Source organism: Notothenia rossii (genome assembly GCF_949606895.1).
Source record: "Notothenia rossii genome assembly, chromosome: 9".
In the NCBI taxonomy this organism is placed as follows: Eukaryota; Metazoa; Chordata; class Actinopteri; order Perciformes; family Nototheniidae; genus Notothenia; species Notothenia rossii.
In genome coordinates, this window is record NC_136907.1 from 16,695,084 (window position 1) to 16,707,682 (window position 12,599).

The 12,599-nt window shown below is 38.8% G+C and overlaps 1 protein-coding gene across 1 annotated transcript in view; it reads right to left on the bottom strand.

Annotated features, from left to right (window-relative positions):
- jade2 (jade family PHD finger 2) overlaps nt 1-12,599 on the bottom strand; it is a 168,819-nt gene that overhangs the window by 73,491 nt on the left and 82,729 nt on the right. The window contains 5 exon segments of the mRNA XM_079649880.1: nt 2,710-2,724; nt 2,728-2,772; nt 2,776-2,985; nt 7,009-7,220; nt 11,046-11,203. Coding sequence (XP_079506006.1) covers nt 2,710-2,724; nt 2,728-2,772; nt 2,776-2,985; nt 7,009-7,220; nt 11,046-11,203 — 640 coding nt within the window.

Here is a 12,599-nt window from a genome sequence, read left to right on the forward strand (position 1 = left end):
CACAGAACAAGCACAAGGCCTTTCTGTTATTATTGATGTCTTTTGTGCAGCACACTCGATCTGAGTAAGGGTCCATTTTCACTCCATTGAGGTTGTCAATATAAAGTGCAATTCAGACAATGATGCCGCAGCTGACGCCTTCAATGTTCGTCTCTTTTATACAGCTGATGTGTGAAGCGATCACTGGCTAAAGGATTTCCACTTTTTGAAAGCTGTGGTTGATTGATTAAATGTTTGTGCCCACACACGCACACGCACACCATTCCTCCGTCTTTTTTCCTCTTGTGTTGGTCAATACTCAAAAGAGTCAAGGTTGTAGTGGTCCGTGTTTGTGTATCATTCATCCCTTTAACATGCTCAATCCCCAATGACCATATTTTAGCCTCAATTACTTCACATTTCAAAGCCAGTAGATTGCAAATTTGAAATCACTTCAGTGGAAAAGGGGGACATTTACAGTGTTGAAAAAAGGCCTTTTATGGGAGAGTTTTGGAATCTGTGTGTGTGTGTGTGTGTGTGTGTGTGTGTGTGTGTGTGTGTGTGTGTGTGTGTGTGTGTGTGTGTGTGTGTGTGTGTGTGTGTGTGTGTGTGTGTAGTGCAGAGCCGTTTGAAGAGGGTCCTCTCTCTAGGGGTTGAAGGCAGAGGCCAGAAGACATACACACAGCACCGCAGGGGGGCTATAATGTTTGGAGGCACACACACATCTTCACACATAAACATGTATCCAATCCAGCTTTGACACACACAGCGTTTAACTGGAAATTTCCACTCCCATCATATTCAGTAAAAACTACAAACCACAAGTGCGATGTGTGTGTTGTGTTTGTGCATGCGTGTGTTTGTGCATGCGTGTGTTTATCTGCGTGGATGTCTACTAGTAACGCCTCTTTAGCTCCTGCGAGCACACACAAACGTGTATGCACAAATGTGCGTACAGCACAGAAATGCAAATTATCCTTTTTTCCTCCCTCCACAGTAGGAAGAGAAAACAAAAGCGAACGGAGCAACGAAAACAATTAGCCCAATCAAGGGTGACAGAAGGCAATTAAAGTAGAAGGTTTGTGCTGCCAAAAGTCACTCTATTACTGAGGAATCTGCTGCTGGAGTGTGTTGATGAATAGGCTGAAGACACATGACTGACTGTCGTAACAGTTTAAAGGTGTGCGCAAGGCATGAAGCACATTGAGCTGAAAAAGCTGAAATGAAAAAGCTGAAATGAGCTGCATCTTCGGAGCTCTCAGATGAGACGTATCCAAAAGGTGTCATCAAGTCACATCAGGTGCTGCTTGGCTACATGCTTGACAAACAGATTCCTCATAAATCAATCTACATTGATCTACAGACTGATTGCGGGATTGATGTTTAGACTGAAGAAGCTTCATGAAGTATTCAAAGCATTTACTGTAAACACAAAAACCCAGGTGAGAAAAACAGAAAGGTGGATCTATTCCTCAAAATCCAGGCTTCATCTATTGTTGCAATTCACTTCCATTTAACGTGCACACAACCAAAATCAAGGTCATTTGTTGTCAAATGATCAGACACCTTTTCTACTGGATAAATGTTAAATTAGTGTCACAAGCTTGGGAAATCAATTATCTTATGAAACATTTTTTAGACGAATATAATAACCCATCACTTACTGGTTCATATTAAAACATTTGTGCCGGCTATTTCACCCTTCATGTTCCTACTAACATCTTAAGGAACATTTCATAATTCCATTACATAAAAGAGCAACCAAACTGTTTGTACTTATGTTTAAAGCATACATAACGTTCGAGAGATTTTCTTTCCTTAGTATAAAGATTGAAGAAATATGTAAGGTGTGTAGACTTCTAGGAAGATGAGTGGGAGGTTACAGAATCTTTCTGTTGATGCAAATGGTGGAGAAGAAAACTGTCCCTGAAAGATTGTGCAATAAAAGCTGAGCATCCTCCGAAAGGGATGAGGGTGAGGAAGAGAAAAAGCCAAAGTTAAGTTTAAACTATTTTAGAAGTAAAAAATAAGCACTGTGTGGGTCCCCATCGCCAAACACCGCACAGTCTTGCAGGTGGTTGTGATTCACCATCTTTAAACGTGTAGTCGCTTATTTTGACGCACTATTTGTAACATCCACACAGTAGTCGACCTCTTCATGTTCAGGTAGTTGCTGACTCCACTGAGCTAACAAAGGAAAGATTTAGGAAAGACATTTACTCTACAGTCACTGTGGACATAAAGTTGACATTGATTACCCAGTCCTGTCAACCGTGATTCAGGTTTTTTATTTTTTTTATTGTAATAAACTTACATTTTATATTTGTACTAGATGAATGCGGTTGTATTTAATGCGAAAGAGACTGTGGAATGGTGATGACTGATCTGTGTGTACCTGCCCAGGAACTGTACATAGAAGCTATTAATTAACTAAATCTAGCATAAATAAAAATAATAATATTAAAAAGAACGCATTTTATTTATTATTCATGGTCGACTTTCATTACACCCAAGGACACAAGGAATCCTCTCTTCTCAATTTAAAATCTATGTTTTTTTAGAATACTATTTAAAAAAAAGTATTGAATATCAACCTTGACAGGTAAAAGTGAAGGCATGAAGGGGAGAGCTTTAGTCTCCTGAGTGGGTTGAGTGATTGAGATCATAAACACAAAACACCTGCAGGTCTTTCTTTGATTCAAGAAGTCCTACACCAGTGAAACATAACAAGTAGAAACAGCTACCTTAAGCACTCAGGCAAACGGAAAGTGGAACAGCTACGAACACCGTATTCTATCTGGATCTTTTTGACCCCCCCTGCCTCTGCTCCGGTCTCACCTCAGGGATCCATAAGGCACAGCTGACGTGGACCCACTTGGTTCCACTGCGGGTGGGCTTGAGGGCCCCCCCCCTCTTGGGGCAGAGCAGACATTTGGGTTGAACGCCCAGAGCGCAGGTCCGACACAACCAGTTCCCCTGGGGCACCTTCAGGATGCCATAACACGCCTGGGACACGGAGAGAGGAAAGATAAAGAGTTAGAGAAGAACAACAAATATTGAGAAGATTATAGAGAAGTTTTATAGTTTTCTAAATGTATCTTGTATCTTGGGAAATAGGTTGATACTTGGGGAAAGCCAGGCTCCGTCTGTAACAAAATCTAATCTGTTCAAAATGATACTTATTAACAAAAAAAATACAACATTATAATTGTTGCTCTCTAAATGTGCTAGTGAGCAGATTGTGTTAACTTTGGACAGAGCCAGGTGAAGTGTTCGTACCTTGCGGTCAATGCATGAAAATATGTGCAGCTATTACAGTCACTTTAACTGTGATCACCTTCATTACTGTTTCTCTATTGCTTTCTTGTTTAAAAGTTTGTTTTCATAAATTGAAAGCAATGAAGCTCCAGCCTTTGAGATTCAATCTGCAGCTTGTGCCATGCTTTTAAAGGCCATACTATCAGGAGACTCAGAGTTTATGCATAATGTGTTTTTGGAGGCTAAGAAGCCGCACGGAAATAAGTCAAATGTATCACTTCTAGCTAATCTGTTCAAAATAAATATGGCTTTCACCATTTTTTGCTACTTCAGGAGCCAGACTGGAGACAGATCATTTAAAACAGGCTGCATTTGCACCCAGATGTGATTTTAACCAGCTACACCACAAGGCCACCCCAGCGTCTAGTGTTCATGTCAGATTACTTTTTATATTTTGGAAACAGTGGTTGCTGCATCTTAAAAAGCAATTACAGTATGCCGCTGCTTCTTTCTTTTATCATATCAAATCCGCAAATTCTCACATGGAAAACCAAGTCTTCTTTCTCCTTTTGCCTCAACATACAGCTCCTTAAAGCTAATGCTCAATGCTTCTCCATTAACACACACACTCAAAAAACACATGACCTCTCTAGCTGCCCAAACTTTTCTCTCAACATTTTCAAAATGCCACTTGTTGTTGTTTTAAAATCACAGCAAGTCATTGTATCATCAGCGCTCCACCCATTTGCCCTTCCGCCCAAACAATAGGGTGCCATTAAGGTTTTGACGCCAACATATCGGCAAACCGAATTATATTTGATAAGATCCAAAGCCCAGGGTCAGGAAGAGAGAATCATTTTTTGTGAGGTATAATTTACTGTATCCAAGTGCCTTTTCTCTGAGAAGTGAATCGTGTTCAACACTTCTTTTTGATCCATTATTACAACCTCTGTGTCAGATCTATCAAATCTTATTTCTAAGGACTCAAATCAAACTTTTAGCTGAGTCCCGAATTAATTTTCACGGCCAAACATCCTGAAGCATCAACACACTTCAGAACTAAGTGCTGCAGGAAAAGCCTGATCTCAGAATTGTAATCTGTCACCATACTCCACAGAAGAAGGCCATCACATGTTTTAATACTGAAAAGTAAAATTCATCCTCAGTTATTAGAAGATAATATGATAAAAAAAAAAAGGAGAGAGACACTAGGAGAGAAAACCAGACTTTAAAGACTCCATCTTCATCAAAAGCAGTAAAAGGACTCGATTGATCTAAGGTTTTTTTGATCAAACCTTTACATTTCTCTTTTAACCAAGCCCTGTTTGTTACCGGCTGAAGGTTAAAAAGAAAGCCTTACTAAAGAAGCATTGCTGAATGTGTTTGCTCTATAAAAGCGATAATATTCCTGAATACTCTCGGGGGGCAACTACTTCTTTATCTGCTCTAAATGTTGTTTCCATCACACCTAAATGTTTGCCAGTTACTTCTTCTTCTACTTAACACAAACTGCTCTGTGGAGAGGCACTATAGAACAGTGCACTGCTTCCAATATACTGTATATATACTAGGGATGTAACGATACCAAAAACTCACGGTACGATAATATCGCGATAACAAGTCCACGGTACGGTATTTATCGCGATATTGAATAATAAAGGGAAGGGGAAAAAAATCATAATTTTTTTTTTTCAATAAAACATTTTTTTACTCGGAAAATGTTTCTTTATTACATAATAAATCTGATTTTTACAGCCTTTTTGTAGGATAGCAGTATTTTAAAGTGTCAAAAACAAAGTGACAGTAACAGACTGGAACAAGAAAACCAGTGTTTTTGTACCTACTAGTACTACCAAACAAAGTAAGCATTTTCTTTATGCCACTGCATCTCACAAATAAACAAGGACATTTAATAATCAGACCCTGCAATAAAATAAATCAAGTTTCACTTTAGTTTTTCAAGTAACTCAACTCAAACTCACTAGTCACTCACTCAGCATCATCAGACAGGTTTTTAGGAATATGAGAATGTCCACATTTCCAGGTATTTATAAGCTGGGGTGTTTGGGCATTTACAATATCCCCTGCTCTGGAAACAACTTTCTCGCTTGGTACTGATGTTGCTGGGACACCAGTGGTCGCGTTAACCGAATATTTTATTTAACAATGACGGACAAATCTGAAAGCAGTCTGTCATTTTGACAGATTAGAACAAACTCGGAACAGCGCCAACGTTTCCCCACAGCAAGGCTCTGGTGTTATGCCGTGTTATGCATGCCCTCTAAAAGGAAATGATATAGTTCCCAAACCGTAATTTGCCGTACAGATCAATACATGTCTGGGAGGTTTTGCTTCACGCTGTGCGCGTCCCGCGAGGTGCATGCACACACGGCATAACACCGCCCCCCCCCCCCGAGCATGCTCTATCGTGAACTGTTCAGACCCGACGGGTAATAAGGGATTATGACGGATATTTTACGATCCTGTCTGTCAAAATGACGGACAGCGAAAAAGTCTAACGCCAGGCTTATTGACATGGCGAGATATAAACATATGATTGGTACTTGTCAATGTCTCTAGGTGTGTAAATGTAGCCCTGTAAATACGATGTCCTTTTGTGTTATCTGTTGTTTTATTTTCATTTTGTAACCTACTTGCTGCCATGTTGGACAGGTCTCTCTTGATAAAGAGATCGATGATCTCAATGGGACCACCTGGTTAAATAAAGGTTTGAAAAAAAAAAAGTGTTTAAAAAAAAAAAAATCGCGGTAGATTTTGTCAGTCTCACGACGGTATTGGGAAGTTTATTTACCGCGATACCGCGATATTCGGTATATCGTTACATCCCTAATATATACACAATATAAAAATGTTACTGATCTTTTTGCTAATTAAATTCAGGAATTGATGGACTACTCAAAGAGTAACAACAAAGCATGATGTCATTCTATTGAATGGATGAAATAAATAATGATCACTATATGGGATTACAGTTATCCTGTTTTCCCTCTTTTTCTAAATAATTTACTTCTATTCCACATACAGGTTTTTTTCCACATTGTGAGAACATTTCTCTGTGACAGAATAACATCATATATTTGGTCTGCAGTTGGACAGCAGGGAGGCAGAGGCAGTCTGATGACACACTGAAGGTGTGTTAGTGTCAACGGGGCCGACAGAATAATTAACACTGTGTCAGTGTAACAAACACAGCAGCAGCCTCAGGGTGTCACAGGTAGCAGTTCTGAAATTGCAACATGTACTTTCAAGCAGATGATAAATTAAGTCAGAGGCAGAAAAATATGAGTAAAATATGTGAGGGCATCTCTCTGAGGAAAACAGAAAAACCTTCTCTTTGAACAACCTTGATTTTGTACTTCACGTTTTTCCCCTTCAGCTTCTAACTGTTTATTCCCCCAAGAGTGATTACCTTCTTCTGTACTTCAAAAAGCATATTTTCCTTTTAAATAAAACATATTATTCTTGCATTTGTTATGAATGTTATACATTTTGCAGTACATTTCAAATGTATATTTATGTATGGATGTCGCCATTGTATAAAGGTTTTATTAATTGTTCTAGTCCATGTTCAAAAAGTATAGTGTTTTTGTTGCAAAGAAAACCTGTTATTCTTGCATTGGTTCAAAAATGTGAAATGTTTATTAATGCATAGATGTCACAATTGTAGAAAGATTTGTCAATACTGTATGTCATTATGGTCATGCGAATGAAGCTATTTGAATTGGATTGATAAGCTGCTTAGTTTCTGACCTGATGGACGCAGACGTTGCACTTGTCACAGAACACCATCTCGTTGCCGTCCTCTCCCTCTGGCGAGCGGCAGACGTCACACACCACGTCCTCGTCATACTCGATGCCCAGGCCTTCCTCCGCCTCGATGGCCTGCCGCATCTTCTCCTCGCAGATGCTCTCCAGCTCCACCAGGACACACTCCATTGTCAGCTCGTCCAGCTCTGGTAATGCTGGGGACAGAAAGTAAAACATGATTTATTTTTGTTCATACTCTCAAACTCAATGAGAAAAACTGGGGTGGAGTATGAGGAAAAGGAGTTGTGTATTTGATTGGTTGATATGAGGTTGATATATGACCTCTAATGAGAGAGATCAGTTATGGGGAAAATACTCAAAGCCTTTACAGAACAATTAAAAATGCTCAGTTACAGGGTCAAAACTCTGAAGTATTTTTGAGCTTTTGTTATCGACAAGGATAACAAAAATAGGAAGCTACTTAAGCCCCTGTCACACTGTCCCGAAATTGACACCCAACACACGAATATGGAATTGTGAATTTCGCACAAAGATGGCCCCGAACCACACACGAAGGCAACATTTACATTACATTTAAGACATACAACTGCAACGAAAGTAACAACAACGATTATGTTAAAGTATTATGATACTGTACTGATATTTTCAGACTTTGTTCTTTACTTTATCCGTCTTTATATGTAGAAGATATTTAGTTTTCTCCGCAATGTTGTTTCCATAGCAACAACACCTTCCTGTCAACTCGCCTTCAAAATAATATATTATATCCTTTTCAGTTTCACAGAACACAAATTGGGTTATTTACATAATATGTTTACATGATTTTGTTGTGCAATAAAACAACCCGATGGACACACGATAAAGGCAAAGTTCAAATTCAGCTCTGATCGTAACAACATCGGGACATTCATCAGGGCATCTTAAGCCATCGTATGACCGCCGGTGGAGTTTCTCAGGCTCCGGCAGCAACTTCGTGAGGACCTTGCGAAGGTTCATTTTCGTGTTGAATTCGTGTGTCAATTTTGCCCTTCATAAGGCCATCGTGAGAGCATCTTGTTATCATTCGGTGCCATCGGGCATTCGCCCCGATCAGAGTGAGGGCGAATGCCCGATGGCACCGATGATAACAAGATGCCCTCACGATTTGACAAGATGCCCTCACGAGTGCCTTACGAAGTTGCCGCTCACGAAGTTGCTGCCATAGCCTCATACGATGGCTGACGATCAGAGCCGAATTTGAACATTTCCTTAAATCGTGTATCCATCGGGTGTCAATTTCGGGACAGTGTGACAGGGGCTTTACAGGAAACTCAAATTAAGAGAGCCAAGTGACCACATTTCAGTTATTGTTGCTAAAACACGTCTTTAATTGTAAATGCTTGCAGATTTCTTCATATGTACTCATCACACAGGTCAGTGACTGTTTTATGGTACCCAGCTTTGGATAAAAATGTGCCCAGGATGTTGGAGTGAGTGGAGTTTCAGTGGACTCTTATATTAACCAGAGAGTGCTCCGTCACAACTAGCCCATATACAAACAGAGCCAAAAACAACCTTATGAGTCATGAAGCCTCCTTGCCAACAGCTCAGTTCACTGTGCCAATATGTGTCGGCATTAGCATTAATATTCCTGCTCCATTTGCATCTCAAAGTAATGCCTTGCTCTGAGGCTGCTAAATAGTTGATGGAAACTGATTTAGCCAGCGATTCTTTAATTCTCATAAAAGATAGAGTATTGTAGGTACCGTACCAGTAAAGTAAACTGGACGGTGGCAAACGGATGTGGAACGCTATTATCTCATACATGCAACGGTATTACAATCATTATACAAAATTGGTAACAGCAGGCCACTTTTATTTAGAAAAAAAATAATAATAAAAGTGATTTATTCGATAACAGTTCAAAACAGTGGGAAAACATTTTTTTTTGTTTTTATTAAATGCCGTTAATGGAGACTTTCCCAAACAATTAATTTAGGTTATAATTTTTAGATTTAGTATTTACAATTGTTTTTCGACTTGCCTCTTGTTGCCTACCGCCTGGATTCTATTAGAAGCAATAAATACACTTCTGCTGTCGTAGAATCTGCAGTTGAGGATTATTTATTGATTTATTTGAAGGATTCTGCACTCAGTTGGGAGGTTTTTTAAAGTGGAGCTGAGCATCCTGTGTCTGTATCTATTATTTATATCACTCGATCCCTTTACAACCAAAAAAGTAAAATCCTTTTTTCCTGGTAATTCAGCATCTCTGTGCCAACAGGGTTATGTATCATTGGAGCTGCTGTTTAACAAAAAAGAAGAGACTATTTCCAAGTTATTATGGATATGTAAAATAAACCTTTCTGATGATATTGAAGTGGTGGGTCACCTTTATTTTTGTAGATATTACTTTTGAATCTAGCCATCAACACAAACTTTCATTCAAATGAAAATACTTGTGTGATTTTAAATGGTTGGGAAAGGGAAGTACAGTTTGTTATTAACCTGCTGTGACATTTACATCATGAACTGAACACACACAGGAGGGAGGGAAGCAACACCGCTGTGAGTGTGTGTACTCATAGTGTATTTGTTTCATATTTATCTTGTTTCCATGTGCGTACGTATAAAGCTGTGCGCACATGGACATTTATCATTGTGTGTATTTAGTCACGACTGCACTTATCTGTTTGAAAGCAACATTGTATAAAACACAGAGACAAAAGACAGGCACATTGACTGAATATCTTTCTATACTTTTCAGTATGTTCGAATGCATTCATCCTGCATATTGTCCATGCATTATGTTCCTTTATCCCTTTTATTGAATGCATTATAAGGCCATGAAGCTCAATACTGAGTGGTGTTTCTCTATAACTACTGACAGACTGAACATTTTACAGTGTTTTGTGCTACAGTTATGTCATAGTTCTCTGCAAGATATCAAGTGTTAAAAGTGTTTAAATAACCAGGATTCAAAGTCTTCAAGTTCATATTTTGAATTCACACGCTCCCAAATATGTATACAGTAAAAGAGTGAGATAGAAAATGCTGAATCATCCCATAATGCTTCACCCAGCAGAACCAATCATCCTCTGTTTGTTTGGTCTAGCATTGGAGGTTATGAGAAACAACCCACTTCTGCTCAGGCAGGAGGCATTGTATATATGTGTGTGTGAGTGTGTGTGTTTGATTTAAGGAGAATATGTCCCAGGAATAAAGGCCTGAAACCCCAGCGGGGATTTATAAACACAATTACTCCGCTTTATCTGAAAGGAGCCGATCAGATATCGAATAAAATGGTGGAGATGGAAGAGATGCTCGGGGTCAGCAGTTGTTGTCACCATGGACAAATGGAGGATGTAGGAAAGCAGGGGAGAGAGAAAGTGACATTAACTGCAGAAGAAGAGGAACAGATAAGACGTAGGAAGCAGGTGATGATAAGAGTGAAATGTTTTTTAAAAAGGATGTACTGAAAAGCAGCTGCATCACAGAAACCAACTTTTAAGAACCTTTGAGAGTTTAACAAAGTTGACTTGGAGGTGACTTTTACATCGGAAATGTCAGATAAACAAATGTAAGGTTATGATTTGGGTTGGTACATATCTAATAAAGGTTATGTGAGTGTTAATAAGTTTGGAATAGAGAAAAACCTAAACATTAATGATAACCTTTAGCTGTAAACCAGCCTCAATTTCTCTGGGAACATTGACTGTAATGGTAAATGAAGGACGTTTATATTTAATTCAACTAGTAATATTTAATTAAAATGAACTGCTATATGTGAATATGTTCTTATACTGTAGGTGAGAACAATCATCTGTGTTTCTGATACAATCCCTTATGTGTTACAACTAGTCCATGAGACTGAAGTAAAACCACACCATTCATGACACATTTTGGTAAGTGATTATATAAAAGAAGAATGCCTTTGGAAAACTCTTTGAAATGTTATGATGGGCTTTTGTTTCGTTTCAATGTCAGAATGTTCTCTGGCGTTCATTATGAGTTGAGGCTGCGAGTCAGTCTGCACTCACCCATCTGTCTGAACTCGTTGTTGACCAGCTCCAGCCAGGAGACATCCAGGTCGTCCAGGTCGTAGCAGCTGTAGCGCTGGGTGGGGGGAGGCTGGGTGATGCTCCCCTTCTCCTGCATGTTGTCTGAAAAAACGTCCGACGAATCAATCGACAGCAACCTTAAACACACACAAAGATACACAAAGAGACTTCATCATGTGGTCTGGAAACACATTAACACACCTTGGAGAAAACTTTGGCAACTCACATGGAGCCACAGCTTGTCTTACGAAATGACTGACAGTAAAATGTAATACAACTCATAATTCAAAGATTTGATTGGTTGATGTTCATTGACAAATTATCAAGCAATAAAACATGTAATCTGTGGTTGCTGGCACCTATGAGCTAGCACACTTTCAACAATACTCAACCTCAAGTGGTTTACTGCTACGTTTACATCTCATCAAACTAAGAAGTGAAGACAGGAGCTCTGGCTTTTAAAAGTTTCTCTCCTTGACTCTTGAGCCATACTGAATAAACAACCAGGGGGGATTTTCTTCTGCTTAATGGATGAAACTGTATTCTTTAAATGTACAGTATAATGGTCAAATTGACCTTAGACTTCTCACTATAGGCTTGTGTCACATTCGCCCAATCAAAAGGTAAACAGTCCCATTCTATCTAAAGCTAATATCTGGCCAATTGACAAGAATCAAATAAATAATAGCTTTTAATGAAGAAGGTCTAAAACAACTGCTTGTTTTATATAAAAAAAAAAATCTTTCTTTCATTTTTCTTCCATTTGAATATATGTTTTAAATCGAAAGAGCTGGCAAAATAAAACTTTATTCAAAGTAAGGAAATCACAAAAGCTCAACTTACAAAAAGTTGACTGCATTTTCTCAGCTGGAAAACTGAAAATGTTTGATGTTTAATGTGAAGGTATAATAAATAAAAAATAATGTGATGTTTAAATGTATAATCACAAGTCAATATAGATTCATTGCCAAAGGTCAAAAGATGAAAATAGGGACATGATGCACAGATAATACAGTGGGCGAAAATATATTTTAAATGCAATATACATAAAACGATACACGTCACTATAAAGTCGTTAATCATAAGGAATTTGTAAATAATAATGTTGTCCTCGTAAACTGTATATTCACAACTGTGACGGTCATTGTCAAATACTCAATACATGTTAGAGCAAAGAACAAAACCCTACAGTTCTCATGACAACATAAATAAACGAAGCCCTTCTCTTGTCTGAGAATCCTCTAACAGACATGTCCTGACCTCACGGTCCAGAAAGACTGAATCAGAGTTTGATGGATGCTAAAAACAATCAAATTGAAAGGGGGAAAAGAGCAATCGAAACAATGACACATGGAGTGGTAGTAGGGAGCAGTGACAGGAAGCTGCTCCAGGCAGTGTCTGCTCTCTAGAGCCTTGAGCCTGGATGTCTCTCTGTCAACAACATCAGGAAATGGGGTCAGGAACTCTGCTCGACCCACTGGGAACCAATAAAGAATCTGACATGTTCATACACACACATGTGTACACTTACAC